General features: G+C 50.2%; 1 protein-coding gene across 4 annotated transcripts in view; it reads left to right on the top strand.

The window, feature by feature from the left end:
• LOC140391683 (ferroxidase HEPHL1-like) overlaps positions 1–16,835 on the top strand; it is a 190,649-nt gene that overhangs the window by 157,023 nt on the left and 16,791 nt on the right. For 3 of the 4 annotated variants that reach the window (XM_072476424.1, XM_072476423.1, XM_072476422.1), the window contains one exon: positions 15,463–15,625. In XM_072476424.1, coding sequence (XP_072332525.1) covers positions 15,463–15,625 — 163 coding nt within the window. Of the gene's footprint in view, positions 1–9,700; positions 11,204–15,462; positions 15,626–16,835 lie in introns of those variants that run through there. The other variant, XM_072476425.1, reaches the window with a different exon arrangement.

The following is a 16,835-nucleotide window of genomic DNA, read 5'->3' as shown; positions in this document are numbered from 1 at the left end:
TGAGGGTGTAAATTTCCGGGCTCACCCTCGAGTGCAGGACTTGCAATTTCTGTTCTCCCGTTGGGGTGTTTTCGGCCGTTCCGAGATACCCTTTAAAACACGCCAGCCAGTGCTTGAAGGTTGCCGCTGAGTTCGCCGCATGGGGGCTGAGTTGCAGACACTCCGGCTTGATTCGGAGCTCCATCCTTTTAAATCTAGCTTATTAAATTGATGCACGATCAATGACCACTAAAGCGAGGTTGTCGTCCAACTAATGGCTTTAATAAGCTAGATGTTTCCCCCAGCAGCTCAGGTACAGAATGAAGGCTGCTGGGGTGGCACGGGCTCTTATACCCCGCCTTGCAGGGCGGAGCTACCATACAACCTGACCAAAAGGAAACATACAATATCTACCAATGGTGTTCCAGCATTACCAGGTACCGTAAGACCTCGACACAGAGTACCACAGAAACAAAAGATGGGTCTAGAGAAGGTCAAAGTTAAAAGTAAGCTCATGAAAACTGTCAAATTTGCTGATGATAGCAAGTACATTGAATGGATTAGAGTCGGTGATAACTTGAATGCTGAAGCAATGGATTATGGAATGAAGATCATTATCTAATGTATTGAAGGTTACTCGGGATGCAGGTGAAAGAGTGAGCATTTTAACAAACACAGTACAGTTGGATCAAGTTACACAATTCGGGTACCTGACAAATCTGATGACGATCGGTAGAGATGTACCATGGTTACAATGGGGAAAGTTGAATTTAATATAAGGAGAAGGGTTGGATAATTGAATCGAGAACTGAAGAAAAATTTAATGAAAAACTTGGTATCGAGTAAGTGGACACCTGGACACTGGGGAAATTGGGTGGGAGGGTTTGAGAAAGGTTTAAGATGTTGATTTGAAGATGCATAAAGAAAAGTGGACAGGTAAGAAAAGTAATGAGGAAAATAGTTTTATGGCTATTATCAGGATAAGGCAGATTAATTGGATTGGACATAGAAATATGGGCTTGAATTTTACATTGAACATGCAGGCATGCACTCGACCCAAATCTCTTGATGCCAGGCATGGGAGCTGGAAGCACGCCCATTTACATTTAAATATGTAACTAAGCCCATTAAGGAGCAAGTTGTCAATGATTTTACATGACTTGTCCACTTCTACAGTTGGTGGACGGGCCAATTGGCCAGGCTGCCTTCACATTTTCACTACTAACTCCATCCAGGGCAGGATAAAGTGCCCGGAGTTAAATAAAATAAAAGAAGACGTTTGAGGGGTGTGGTGCGATGTGACTTATGGTAAGGGGCGGGATTCTCCGACCCCCTGGCGGTTCGGAGAATCGCCGGGGGGGCGGCGTAAATCCCGCCCGGCCGCCCCGCGATATTCTCGCGTGCCAGGGAGGCGATGGAGGCTGCCACCGAGGAGCGTGCCGCAGGGAGGCAGGTGGCAGCCGCCCAGGCTGGAGAGCCGCCCGTACGACAGGACGAGGAGGAGGTGGTGGTGGTGCCACCGTGACGGAGATGCCCGATGAGGCCCCGTGTATACCGGCCCCGCTCGTCATACCAGGACCTCACGGACCGGGCATGCAGGAAGAGACTCCGGATGAGCTGGGAAACCGTCGCCCATATCTGCCACCTGATGGCACACCTGGCACCGCGTGGCACTGGGGGAGGACACCCTCTCCCCGTGGCTGTCAAGGTTACGGTGACCCTGAACTTTTATGCCACGGGGTCATTTCAGGCGCCGAGTGGGGACCTGACCGGCACCTCGCAGGTGTTGGTGCACCGGTGCATCTGTGCAGTGATGGACACCCCGTATGCCATTGCGTGTAGCCATCTGGGATGGCCACTGACGACAAGAAACATAGATGTTCGCAAAGCCTAACGGGCAAAGTGGACAATGTAAGGTTCAGGCAGGCTCAGAGCCTGAATGTATATTTGTGAGCAAAGAATCCAGACAGCATCGAAAACCCCCAACCGATTAGCATTTTGATGGCCCATCTCCGCAAGACAAAAGACTGATACTTGAGTAACCGATACAATCCCAGACATTTCGGCGCCACTCCCTGTACTCCGGAAGCATCAACAACATGGTCAATGACTGCTTAGGACATGCCCAGCCATCAAGGCACACGCCCCTTTATTGGCTCAAATCGAATACAGTGATCAAGAACTACCCAATTGATGGGGTCCAAACCGAAGGACCGCCCAAAAGAGCGCAAAACTCCCCAAGGATAAAGAGAGAGACCGCCATGTGTTCGATCTCTCTTGGACCTGGCGCTCCGGCAACGTCCACGTCCAAGTGCAGCATCACCAAATGCAAGTTCAAGTTCAACGCCCGCTACCAGACGGATGAGCCCAGCTGAGCAGCAGTTACTTCTCCAGACCCAGTAGATCCAGAATCGAACAACGGCCACTGTTCCTCTGACCTAAGCCTGAAGTTAAGTACAGGTTGTCATAGTCGATAGGTGTAGTTTAACTAGTAGCGTTTATGTTGCATGATAATTGTGTGTGTAAATAAAGTACCGTTGATCTTGAACAAACTAACTGGTGTTTGGCTCTTTGATCGGTATCCGGTTGAACCTTGTGGTGGTATCATTTGATACCTGGCGACTCTGAGCAATATAATATTGATATCTAAAGAAAGAAGGGCAACCTTATTGATTGCCATATTTATAGCAGGTAAAAAAGGCAACAGTTATTGGCGACATCTGGTGGGACACGATCCAGAAGTGACTGTGTCACTCCGAGAGAACCCACAAAGCGTTTGAATTAGAAATCCAAATTGGAAAAGTAAAAGAAACCACAAGCGTGAGACCGGTATCAATCAAACCTCCAAGATTCGGAAGTGTGTAATTTGCATGCATACTAACAAAAGGGATTTAAGGTAACCTCGATAGATTTTTGTTGCGTGAAACTTTCGGGAGTTGTGTAATCCAGAAAATAGCTTGAGCCTTACCCGTTGTTTGCACCACTGTTTTATTCCCCCGTTCCAGATTTCCAGTAGAAATAGAGATAATCGTAGAGATGGAAATGAAGGCAATGCAGCGACCAACAGAGCAGAACAGTGTCCCATATGGGAAGAGGAGATTAGGAAATACCTAAAGGGGAAAGGATGGCCCCCATGGTCTGAGTTTTGTGCGAATGAGGAAACAGGTCCTGGTAGCATAGGACAAACTTGGTGGGATAACCTGACCGAGATCCACAAGAAGAATTTGAGTAGAGTTTGTAAGCCGATGGCAATCGTGTCCTGCTTGGCACAATTGCGAAGCACAGAGGAGGTCGTGAGGACGCTCTGCAGACAGCTTGAGGAGAAGGAGAGAAGTAGAGATGGAAATGTTAGCGAGTGTGAGAGAGTAAATGAGCAACTCGGAGAGCAGCTAGCGGCGAAGGACAAAGAGATGGCTGATGTCAAACAGGCACACTAATCTTGTCTCTCTCACCTAAGTAGCTTTCAGATTCAATATGATAAGACCTACCAAGACATGCAACCTGCGGTTTTGGTAAGAGAGGAAACAGAACATCAAACAGAACAGTTGAAAAAACAATGCGAGGACTTAAAGGCAGCCCGACGAGCAGTCCACAGTTCCACCACGGAACAGAGGCAGAGTTCGGTAGACCATGCCAAGTGCAGGCAGCAAATTGCAAGATTGTAATCCCTGCTATCCGTTCAGAATAGGTTCAGAGATACCTTTGGCCCACAGTTAGATCAGGAAGATGGTCCCAATTGGCAGGAACTTAATGAAATGGTCCATCGATATGTGAATGACATAGAAAGTCAGAATAGAGCCCCCAGGCCCCGAAAAGGAAAGCACCCGCACCACCGACTGCACAGGCAGCACCCAACCCAATGAATCCCATCACTATGCAGCGCAGAGTAACAACAGAAGACCAACACTATTTTGTGTACACCACCCCACTAACCATCACCCAATTAAGAGATGCCCGCGACAAAATAGAAACTTTTCCCCCACGTCAGACCCACACCATTTCTTTGAGCGAGTTAGGCGACAGACCGTCATATACTGTCTGGACGAGCAGGAAGAAGTGAAACTCATAGTAATGAGCCTTGACCCATCTGTTAGTTCAGCCCTTCCTGACCCACAAAATGTAGGAGGAGGTAGCCTCCAAGATATGAAAACAGCCATCTTAAATGTCATTGGCTACAATAGAGGAGATCCAGTAGAAGGACTCAACCGGTGTAGACAGAAAAAGGGAGAGCATCCAACAGCATTTGCTGGATGCCTCTGGATCCACTTCACCACAGTATTCGGTGATTTAACACGCGCCCATTTATCTCCAGACAATAAGGCCAAATGGACCTGTATTTTAGTCTCCCACGCCACAGAGGCAGGACAAAAGGCATGTGCGAATTACGACCCCTCAGACCCGGCACACAATGAAGTGTGGGTACTGAAGCGACTATGTAGAGCTTGGGAACAATCCCTACAGAAAAAGACGGAGCAGGAGAAAGTAGACGCGAACATGAATCCCGTAAGGGCACACGAAGACCGCGCATGGGTAAATGAAGGTAGAAGTAACACGCAGCACCCTGAAGTGCAGGGATGCTACAATTGTGGACACGAGGGACATTACACCCGAGAATGCAATGCCACCCCAAAATAGCAACGAAATCAGCCCACAAATGCCCCCACTAGGAACAATGCCAGACATATCCACAGCGTTAGCGCCCGTGCAGATAATTTGGCCATAAATGGCACCGATTGACGGTGTTTGGACTCCCCAACTTGGGTCTGCGACACACTTTGGGACAAGTCCGGAAGACCGGTAGTTGCAGGCACAGTCCGGGGACACCCAGTCGAGTTCCTTTGGGACACAGGAGGGTCCCGAACCACGTTAAACTCCTCCACGATGTACCAGCGAGATATATGGCCCACTACAGAGGACACATTACAGCCCCTGTGGATATTCAGATTGGTAACATTAAAACTAAGCACTCAGTCATTTTGGTACATTTACCACAGACAGCAGAACACATCTTGGGAATAGATTTTATGAGCTCACACAACCTTTCTTTCAACCCCGTAAATAAATGTGTGGAAAATGGCTAGAGCAGCACGAGCCCCCGCCACACTCACAGTAGGAGACTACGCTCACAGGATTAGTTCAGTGGGAGAGTACTGGTTTGATCCACAAACCATTACCATGGACAAAACAGTCAGAGAAGTCTTGAAGAGACATAAAGCATTGTTTGCCCAGCACAAGCACGACTGCGGTAAGAATCCAGAAATGGTCAACATTACAGGTCCCGATCCAGAAACAATACGGCTTCCCCCAGCAAGCCGAGGGAGAGATTGCTAAAGTAATCCAGAGTTTATTGGACCAAGGCGTAATTCGGCAAGTAGCCTCCATGAACAATGCCCCTATTTGGCCCATCAGAAAACTAGATGGTTCATCGCGACTGACCATTGATCATAGAGAATTAAACAAAGTAACTCCGTTAGCAGCCCCCACTGTTGCCACGAGTCTCGAGACGAGTCTCGAGACCATGTTAAAGCAGGAACTTCAATCAAAATCTTTCACAGTTTTGGACATTAGCAATGGCTTTTGGTCCGTTCCATTGGACAAAACGTGCCAGTACAAATTTGGGTTCACTTTCCAGGGACAGCAGTACACATGGACATGCCTTCCACAACTCCCCCTCCATTTTTCACAGATAATTGGCGAATGGATTAACAAAATTTCCCAACCTGAATGTCTCGTTCAGTATGTGGACGACATGCTCCTACAGACTGACACCAAGGAAGAGCACATTTCGCTTCTTTTGGAACTATTGGGACTCCTCAAAGAAATTGGATGCAAAATCAAACCCCAAAAAGCCCAAATTCTCCAGGAAAAGATCACTTATTTAGGTACGGTCATAATGCATGGTAAGCGTGAAATAGAACAGAAACGGATCAATTCAATTGTAAAATTGCCCTTGTCCCAAAATGTTACAGCACTCCGGTCATTTTTAGGACGGGTCGGTTACTGCAGGAACCACATAGACGGTTTCGCCACAAAAGCAGCCCCACTTTCCGAGCTCCTTAAGAAACAGGCCCCATGGAAATTACTTCCACAGCACACGGATGCCGTAGATGTGTTGAAACGCGCCCTAAGCACAGGCACCAGACCCACACTTGCCATACACGATAGAGGTAGCGACCACCGACCGAACCCCTTCGGCCGTACTTCTGCAGGAAAGGCACGATCGTTTAGGACCCGTAGCCTATGCCTCACGAGTTTTAAATCTGGTCGAGCAGGGATTTTCAGCCTGCGAAAGGCACTTGCTCGCAGTTTTTTGGGCTGTCCAATACTTCTCATACATAACAGGACTCAACCCCGTAACCATTTTAACCGAGCACACCCTGACACAGCTACTATTAGATGGTAGGCTAAAAGACAGCACAGTAAGCCAAATTCGAGCAGCGCGCTCGACCCTACTCCTACAAGGACGCAACTTTACGGTAAAAAGGACAAGACGCACACGTTTCTGGCCGACAATTTACAATATGCAGGAACCCCACATAAATGTGAGATCATTGCAGCCAAGCACAACACAGGACTCTTTGTTCCAAAATCGGTGCCGAAAAAGACAGGCATCCGACCACAGACGACCCAGCCCACAGCCAAAGCTCTAAAAATTAATGTAGATGGCCTCTCCACAGTTCTAAATGGAAAAAGGATCACAGGATGTGGAATTTATGTAGAAGACGTGCAGGGACGTGCTTTAGAGGAAATCTCGTTAAAATTGCCTGGACATTTAGGTTCGTAGGCAGCCGAGTTGGCAGCCATTGCTTACATTGTGCAGCACCCCGATTTGTTCCCGACCCCAGCAGACATATATTCGGACAGTTTGTATGTTTGCAACAGCTTGACAGAATTCCTGCCCCTGTGGGAATCTAGAGGATTTATATCTGCTGACGGAAAACCCCCACCCTCAACGCCATTACTAAAACACATTCTTAAGGAAGCTAAAGGTCGAACTTATGGAATCATAAAAGTTAGAAGCCACCATCGTTCCTCCCCATCCGGTAACGTGAAAGCAGACGCCCTAGCGAAGGCAGGCTCACGGCATGGCCACTTTTGGCAACCCCCCAAGAGCTCCCCAGTACACGCGGTCCAGGTCTCACAGATCAATATTCAAGATTTGGCACAGGCACAAAAGGAAGACGACACACTTAAAGAAATTTTAAAAGGAGACTTCCCGGCTCCCTATGATAGGTTTAAAGACTCGTTAACGATACATGAGGGAATCGTATTAAAAGATGGTATTTATGTGGTCCCCACCCAGGACAAGAACCAGATTATTTGTCAATTCCATGACGGACACGGACACCAAGGGATAGAATCCACCCTTGCCCACCTCAAACCTCTCTGTTTGTGGCCCAATGTAAAAACTGATGTAACCCACTACATTGAGAATTGTTTGATTTGCGCCCTGAACAACCCAGACAGATATGCAAAGAAAGGTCAGCTAAGACACACCCGCCCTGTTAATGGCCCATGGACGAACTTGCAGTTAGACTATATTGGTGTGTTCCCCCCCCCCCCCCACCCCGGCCGGCAGAAATGGATTTAAATATGTGTTGGTCGTCATCGACACCTTCACAAAATGGGTAGAAGCATTCCCTTCAAGAACAAACACAGCCAAAGCCACGGCAAAAATTCTAACCGAGCAAATTTTTACTAGATGGGGACTCCCCCGTAGTATTGAGTCGGATCAAGGTTCGCACTTCACAGGCAGAGTAATGAATAACATCCTGACGATTTTCGGAATCAAACAGAAGTTTCACATTGCCTATCACCCACAGTCCAGCGGCATTGTGGAATGCATGAATCGGACACTAAAGGCAACTCTTAGGAAGATGGTACAGCAGCAAAATACGACATGGGACACAGTGCTCCCATTCACACTGATGTTTATTAGAAATACGGTGTCGAGTTGGACAGGATACACCCCCATACCCTCATGACCGGACGACGCATGAAGGGTACCGAGTATTTATTTGGACTTGATTTGGCCAGCCCACAGTTTTATCAAAGCAGGCCTTACTCTGCTTTCTCCTAGCGCCTAGTCGAACAGCCCTTACCCACGAAAAAGCGGTCCAAAACATAATGGAGAATATTAAAGCAGCACAGCTCGCTGCAGCTGTTCGACTAGGCGCTAGGAAAAAGCAGAGTAAGGTCTGCTTTGATAAAACTGTACACCCGATAGAGTATACAGTTGGACAGCAAGTCATGGTCTCCCTGTACAATCCTAGTTCATTCCCCTCCCCCAAATTTGCATGACCCTACTCAATTTCCGATAAGTAAGCCCCTTAGTTTATAAGATTACATATCCAAATGGAAAATCAGGATGGTTCCATATAAACAAGCTTAAGGTTTATGGAACTCAGTGCAGCCACTCACACCACATTTCACTGGCAATGGCAGACAACGAAGACACTGACAACCCAATCCAGCCCTCCCCAGCCAGGACCGCACGTCCACAGACATGACCTTGACTCCGCCCCCAAAGTCGAATTTCACCCTCACACTTGATTCGGCCGCTAGCGATGGCGATAGCGACAGCGAAAGCACAACGAACGCCCTTGATATTCCTGACGAATGGAAAAGCAGACCAGGCCCCAGTCACTACAGCCCCTGTGGCACCGACCACGATATGTGCGGCCCCTCAGAGACAATTTATTTGCCGTTACCTGACCCACCACCCGACGATAGCGACACCCCCCCTTGCCCCTACCACCCTACAGGATAAGAAACAATGGCACCGCGACAATTCTTATCGAATAATAAGAAACAACGAGATGGATCCCACATCAGCCCACGCTGCATTGGCACAGAAACTCCACTCACAAGTTTGGCAACCGGGAGATGGTGATGACTCCGACTGTGACTCCCACCATGCTAACACCTTTTCGGAATGCAACCCTGAGGTATCCAGATGATGAGAGAAAGGAACTGATTGAGATTTACGGTGTCCTAGTCCCTGATGAAACCTGCCCGCTTTCTTCTTCAGTTTGTTTTTTTAATGTTGAATTTTCCTCTCTTGTACGACTTTGTGTGTCGATCTCATGCAAATTTCTTGATACAGTTAGGACTACTCCTTTGACGCCACATGATCGTTAAAGGAACACGTTTGTTGAAAGTCCATAAATATTCAAATTCTTACCGTTCTTGTAAGGTCACTCGGGCAGTGGAGTAACGGCACTGATCCCCGCCCTGCCTGAGAACCCGCTATGTATTTGGTCAGCCAAGCTCGGGTAGTGGAGCAACGGCACTGGTCACCGCCCTACCCGGGGAATCCAACCCCATTCGGAAAGTTATTTTCGAAACTCTTTTGCTCCTTTAAAAATGTGGTTTAAAGAATGCACTTTGCCACAACTTTTGTTTGCTTTCCGGCGACCCTTCAGTTGCTAACCCCCACCTGCTATTTACATGTTAAGACACTTGGTTGAGACAAATTTGCACCGGACGGAGAAATTGTCCGCCCACTCAGCCCATCAAACACAGGTTGCGAGGTTGCTCGCACTGTGACAGAATTACTTTTCAGATGTCTTGTCTCCCAAATGGTTGTTTTAAAAAACAACAACGAGGGAGTCACATATGGTGACGATTCTAAATGGGAAATTGATGTTAAGGAGAAGCAGACAGACAAACGGGATATTAAACAACAAGATAATAACAGATATTATGCTTGTTCCCCCAGGAAGATACGAATAGACCAGGAGACAGAGGAAGACACAGACAAGATGAAGACAGACCTGATGATCTGCATTGTGATCGTCGTTGGATCAATACAGTTGCGTGCGTTATCCGCCCCTACACCCCTCACCACACAGGCCCTAAACATGACCACCCAACAACACGATACCCCTAGCCCGGACACTACACCACATATAGACACAACCACTGGAACCCCCATATGGTGTGACAATATCATAAAGTGGTATTCCCTTTCGTACACTGTAGAAGCCCTATTGATTATATCTATACTTTGCAGTCATCCATACGATCAGACTTCAGAAATGGCGAAGGAGAGCCTCCCGCCCTCCAGTATACACACTCAGAGCCCCCTTTCTCAGGCTTCAGCAGACCCCACACTCCTTTTGAACCCTTTTCTCCCTAATAAATTCCACGGTTTTTTAATAAAATTACTTTCTCTGTAAATTGACATAAGTGTTAAGTAGGAATGTGATGCTGCTATTGTTTATTTTGTACTGTAATATAAGTTCCTTTGGTGATTAGATAGCAGCATGGGTGTAGTTTAGTTAAGGACAATTAGAGGTTCCCCTTTTTGTGTAAAGACATTGAAATATATGATTGAATGTTATAGTGCCCCCTTAGAATTTTTAAGGATGTGTGTTGTATTTGGGAAAACGTAGGTAAATGTTCTGACCCATAGGACAGAGTAGGATAGAACCTGTCCTTGATTGAGGGTACCTGACATACCAGAGAACAGGAGAAGATTCAGTAGTGTGATCCTTCACGCTTTGCGTTGAGGATCAAGAGGACGGACTGTAGCCATCTGGGATGTCCACTTACAACAAGAAACATGGACGTTCGCAAAGCGTAACGGGCAAAATGGACAATGTAAGGTTCAGGCAGGCTCAGAGCCTGAATATATCTTTGTGAGCAACAAAACCAGACAGCATCAAAAACCCCCAACCAATTAGCATTTTGATGGCCATCTCCGTAAGACAGAAGGCTAATACTTGAGTAACCGATACAATCCCAGACATTTCGTGCCACTCCCTGTACTCTGGAAGCATCAACAACAGGGTCAATGGCCTCTTAGGACACGCCCAGCCATCAAGGCACCTGCCGTTTTATTGGCTCAAATCGAATACAGTGATCAAGAACAGCCCAATTGATGGGGTCGAGCCCAAAGGATCGCCCAAAAGAGCGCGAAACTCCCCAAGGATAAAGAGAGAGACCGCCATATGTTTGATCTCTCTTGGACCTGGCGCTCCGGCCACGTCCACCTCCAAGTGCAGCACCACCTGAAGCAAGTTCAAGTTCAACGTCCGCTACTACCAGACGGATGAGCCCAGCTGAGCAGCAGTTACTTCTACAGACCCGATAGATTCAGATTCGAACAACGGCCACTGTTCCTCTGACCAAAGCCGGATGCATGAAGTTAAGTACAGGTTGTCATAGTCGATAGGTGTAGTTTAACTAGTAGTGTTTATGTTGCATGATAATTGTGTGTGTAAATAAAGTACCCTTCACCTTGAACTAACTAACTGGTGTTTGGCTCTTTGATCGGTATCCGGTTGAACCCTGTGGTGGTGTCATTTGATGCCTGGCAACTCTGAGCATTAGAATATAGATAGCAAAAGAAAGAAGGGCATCCTTATTGATTGCCATATTTATAGCGGGTAAAAAAAGCAACAAGCGGGCCGCTACATCCAGTTCCCTGTGGACTGGGCCTGCCTGGGCAGCGGGCTTCGTTGCCGTGGCCTGGAGGTCCAGGGGGCGATCGATGGGATGCACGTCGCCGTGCAACCACCTGCGGATAACAGGGCCGTGTTCATGAACAGGAAGGTGACCTATTCCATGAACGTGCAGATGGTCTGCACGTCTGCGCCCGGTACCTGGGTAGTGTACATGACCCACCCTTATTGGCACAATCATTCATCCCCACCATGTTCGAGGGACCCCCCCCCCCGGGCTGAGGGGCTGGTTGCTGGGCAACAGGGATTACCCGTTGCAGTCGTGGCTGATGATGCCTATACGGAGGCCACAGACAGACGCGGAGAACCGCTACAACGATGCCCATGCAGCGACCAGGGATGTGATAGGTGCTTTGGCCTGCTGAAGATGCGTTTCAGGTGCCTGGACCGCTCTGGACGGGCCCAGTACCTGTCTCATAGGGTCGTTCGTACCGTTGTGGTCTTCTGCGTCCTGCACAACATAGCCCAGCAGAGGGGCGATGTGCTCTAGGCAGAGGAGGGGAAAGGCTAGGAGCAGCAAGCCGAGGCGTAGACCTCCCCAGATGAGGAGAATGGGGACAATGGTCAGGACAGATGGGCTGGACATGGACGGGAGGCTGCCCACCATTACCTGCTGGGCCAGCAGGCATGGGTGAGGCTGATAGCCGCCCGATTCACGGGCTGGGGGGCGTGGGAATCGCTGAGTATGGGCACAGACTGCACACTACGGCACCAGCCTACCACCCTCACCCTACCCACCCAGCACCACCCACCCTCTCCTCACCCGCATGCTTGCCACCCCTCCATTGCACATCCGGCTGCGAGTTGCCAGCCTGCCCTGCCCGTTGCCCACCAGATGCACCTGGGAAGGAAGGGCGGGGGGAGCCCAAGGTGTCGCGGTATTCCGGGACCTCCCCTACAGGGGGACCCGGAACGGGCCCCAGCACCACCTCCTCCCTCAGAGTGCCAATGGCCCCCGGGCCTCTACATGGGTCGGGGATGCGAACGGACCGAGCACCCGACGCCTCCCCGGCACCTGGCGCTGCCAGTCCTGGAGGCCCACCCTGGTATCAACAAGGGTCTGCAAGTTTGCAGCCATGGAGCTCAGACTTGGCCATCCCTGTCTGTGTCTGGGCGATGCCAGCCAGCACCTGGGCAATGGCCCCGATGCCCTGAGCAATAGCCTCCACCTTCCTCCACCTTCATCTGCAGCTGCCGCAAGCTGGCCACCCCTCCTCTTCCCCCCCCCCTTCGGTTGTCCCTTGGTCCGTGACTGCATCGGATCTATGGGTGGGTGTGTTAACTCCAGGAACACAGGACCCGTCTGGGCGGCAGATGGTTGCCTGCGCCGGGCTGCCCTCCGACCGCCTGGCCCCTCGGCTGCTCCTGCATCCACCTGCTGTACCGGGACGGCTGTGTTGTGCGCACCTGTTAGTGTCCCAGATGCCTCATCGTTAAAATGCCCAACCGAGGTGAGTGTCTCTGTGATGGTGGAGGGTGTAGGAGATAGCAGTGGCAAAAGGCTGTGCTCTTCATCCGACCCGAAGTCCGGTGTCCCCTGGAGTGGTGATTCCTGTCCATCCGTCCCGTGTGTGGGTGTTGTGTGTGTGAGTGCCCTGGGCGTCGGTGTCCTGGGCGTCGGTGTCCTCCCCCTTGTCCATTTCCCCCATATCCCCCTTGTCCATATCCCCCTTCCCCCATATCCTGGGGGGAGGGGGGATATGGGGGAAAGGGGGATGGGGAAAGGGGGCCAGGCAGTGGGGTGTCTCACTTGGCGGTGGGCGGACATTTTGCAGGGTCTCCGGGGGGAGGGGGGGGGGGGGCGCCTTTTGTTCAGTGACGCCGCAGTGGGAGGTCTCACTTGGCGCGGCGAGCGGCCATTTTGCCGGGTCTCCGGGGGGTGGGGGTGGGAGGAGGAAGTCTTTTGTGCAGTGACGCCGCGCACGTCCGTGACGGGTGACCCCGCCGCGAATGGCGTCACGCTGCTACTAGCCCATTCCCAGCTGGAGAATTCGGGGGGCATAACACCGGAGTGATTTGCGCCGTTTTTGGCGCCAGGTTCGGGCCATCACGCCGATTCACAGAGAATCCCGCTCCAGGGGCAGGATTCTCCCCTACCCGGTGGGTCGGGCAGTCCAGGTGGGATGGAGTGGCGTGAACCACTCTGGCGTTGGCCGCCCCAAAGGTACGGATTTCTCCGCATCTTTAGGGGCCAAGCCGTCACTTTGAGGGGCTAGCCCCGTGCCGGAGTGGTTGGTGCGCCGCCAGCCGGCGGGAAAGGCCTTTGGCGCCATGCCAGCTGGGGCCGAAAGGACTTCGCCGGGCATGCACGGGAGTGTCAGCGGCTGCTGACGTCATCTCCGCGCATGCACAGGAGGGGGTGTCTCTTCCGCGCCGGCCATGGTGAAGACTGTGGCCGAGGCGGAGGGAAATGAGTGCCCCCACGGCACAGGCCCGCCCGCGGATCGGTGGGCCCCGATCATGGGCCAGGCCACCGTGGGAGCACCCCCCGGTGCCAGATCGCCCCGCACCCCCCCAGGGCCCCGGAGCCCGCCCGCGCCGCCTAGTCCCACCGGGAAGAGAGCTGGTTTGATCCTTGACGGCGGGACAGGCATTTCAGCAGCGTGACTTCGGCCCATCGTGGGCCGGAGAATCGGCGGGCGGGGGCTCGCCGACCGGTGCGGCGCGATTCCCGCCCCCGCCGAATATTCGGTGCCGGAGAATTCGGCAACCGGCGGGGGCGGGATTCACGCCAGCCCCCGGCGATTCTCCGACCACGAGGGGGTTCAGAGAATCCAGCCCCAGGTGTTTGATTTTACTGTATTGATAGTATTCACAGCATTTAATTGAGCTCATTTTGTGTTCACAGTACTGTAGTTCCCTGAGGCAGCTGCACAGCAGTTGTCAGCCTTCAGGGAGGGCCTGCCCACATCCTCACTTCCCATGGTGCCTCACCCCTGGCAGTGCTGAGCCTTTCTCAGTGCACACTTCATGCTGGCTGCCAGTTAATTGTTCAGCGTGGAATCACAATCAGCCCTGGAAGTGCATATTACACATGCTTCCGGCCCCGTGGATTACACACTCCCAACGAGCACAAGATTCAGGGCATAGAAAATTTACAATACTGCAGTAGGCCAGGCGACTCATTGTGCCTTTCTTTGCCGGATGACACACAGCTGTCCAGCCTGAACCCATTTTCAGAATCTCAGTGCAGAATTGAACCATCCTCAGATGGGGGTGGAGCAGGAGGGGCCCTTAAAATTGTGCGGTTGACTTCCCTGCCATCTACCCGTTCACCCTCAACCTGGCAGCAGCTTCACAGGGGGTGGGGGGGATAGGTCCCTCCCCTCAATTGAGGACGTTATGTCGTCAATTCATTGACACTTGCGCGTTCCTCCTAATCCCTCTGTAATCCTTAGGCTGGCGGAAAGAGGTCAGGGATGGGGATTGGAAGGAGGTCAGGGATTGGGGGCGGAGGGGGGGGGGCATCTGGGAGGTTAACCTGCTCAGGCCTTGGGTGGGAAGTTGGGGGAATCTCCCTCACAGGCCCCCTTTCACTCACAGGGTCACTACCTATGGTCTACCACTTCCCTGAGATCTGCTCCCTCTCCCCACCTTGGCCTTTGCAACCCTGCCCCTCTCATTCTCCCTATTCTTGCCCCCCCACACCCCAGGAGCCTCCCTGATTCTCCTCACTGTGAGGTCCCAATTATTTACCTGTATCCTGGCCTCCCTGCACCTTGTTCTGTGGAGCTCCGTGTAGTCCCAGCAGTGGCCACCACGATAATGATGAGGAGTTCTCCAGTCTTGACCAGCTACAGTAGAACTTAAAGTCTGTCAAGAGATCAATGCTGATCAGGATGTAATACTGCGTGTTATGTTTTCTAAACATGCACCTTATTAAGATGCTGCAGGGGACAACTTTTACAGCCTAGTTAACAAGGTTGTGCAAACGTCACCACTCTGGAGCACAAAAAGTTCCTCAAGTGCATTTTCTGCAGGGTAATATTGAACATTTCGTGTTTTGTGTTTTTAGATGGAAAAGGATTACCGAGCAGATGTGTACGATCTCTTCCCTGGAACATTCCAGACTGTAGAAATGGTTGCATCGAACCCTGGCACTTGGCTGTTACATTGCCATGTAACTGATCATATTCATGCTGGCATGGAAACTGTTTATACCATTCTGAATAACACAGGTACAATAATTTAATAATAAACTCTCAACTGAAACGATAATTAGCAATAACAGTGCATATCAAAGCCTGGTCAGATCAATGGCTGTTAAACTGCCACACCAGCGTGTATTAAATAAAATCAAGTGATCTTTCATAGCTAATCCTTATCTAAAACAGGTAACTGAAAGGAAAACTTAGCAATTGTTAGTTCTACTTTGTTGGAACACCAGCGGTAAAGATGCTGACACCATGGTTTGTCTTTTGGCCTCTGCATTGTGTTATCTGGAACTTTATCCACAGCAGGGAGAAATTCAAGTACAAAATTACCAATAACACAATTTGTGGAGTATGTGTTAAGGTGTGGAAAATCTCAGTTGTTTGGTGGTTTCCTTGCACAATGTTCTAAAATCGACAATTGCCATGTCACACATTGAAGGCGTGATATTTGTTTTGTGGTGTCTCTGGGCACTCTGGTTGCACTTGGTTGCTACACCACCTTAACAGAAACAGTTTGCCGTAATAGGATTATAGAAACCCTCCAGCACAGAAGGAGGCCTGCACCGACCCTCTGAAAGAGCACTCTACCTAGGCCCGCTCTCCAGCCCTATCCCTGCATCTCATCTAACCTACACAGCTGTGGACACTAAGGGACAATTTAGCATGGCCAATCCACCATCTTTGGGCTGTGGGAGGAAACTAGAGCACCCGGAGGAAACCCACGCAGACACTAAGGGAACATGCAAACTCTACACAGACAGTCACGCGAGGCCGGAATTGAACCTGGGTCTTTCGTGCTGTGAGGCAGCAGTGCTAACCACTGTGCCACCGTGCTGTCGAATGAGACGGTTCCTTTTTAAAAATGGAATGCAGAAGTTAACGCCCACTTTGTGCCAACCGTGTGGAAAGACAAAAAACTGCTTTTAAATCCATTAACTTTGATATGCAAGTAATGACTTGAACATATGCTTCATACAGATTTACCTGTAATTAGATACAATACAATAGTGTGTCATAATAAGGGATCCCTTCATTTGCTTACTGCTTTAATACAGCAGGGCAACTCCCAACTTAACCATTCTACTTGTACTGCTAGATTACAGTTTGACTCTGTTTTCATGCTGAAGAATCAGGTCTCAGGTAGATGATAGATGTATGCGCTGAACAGTTGGCTAGAGTACTGGACAACTTTAAAAAATGTCACTTTTTCTAACTTCATACTATCCTTTCCACT

The sequence above is a fragment of the Scyliorhinus torazame genome, chromosome 15, assembly GCF_047496885.1.
Source record: "Scyliorhinus torazame isolate Kashiwa2021f chromosome 15, sScyTor2.1, whole genome shotgun sequence".
Taxonomy (NCBI): domain Eukaryota; kingdom Metazoa; phylum Chordata; class Chondrichthyes; order Carcharhiniformes; family Scyliorhinidae; genus Scyliorhinus; species Scyliorhinus torazame.
Note: the sequence above shows the minus strand (reverse complement) of the source record. Positions and strands in the feature narration are given on the sequence as shown.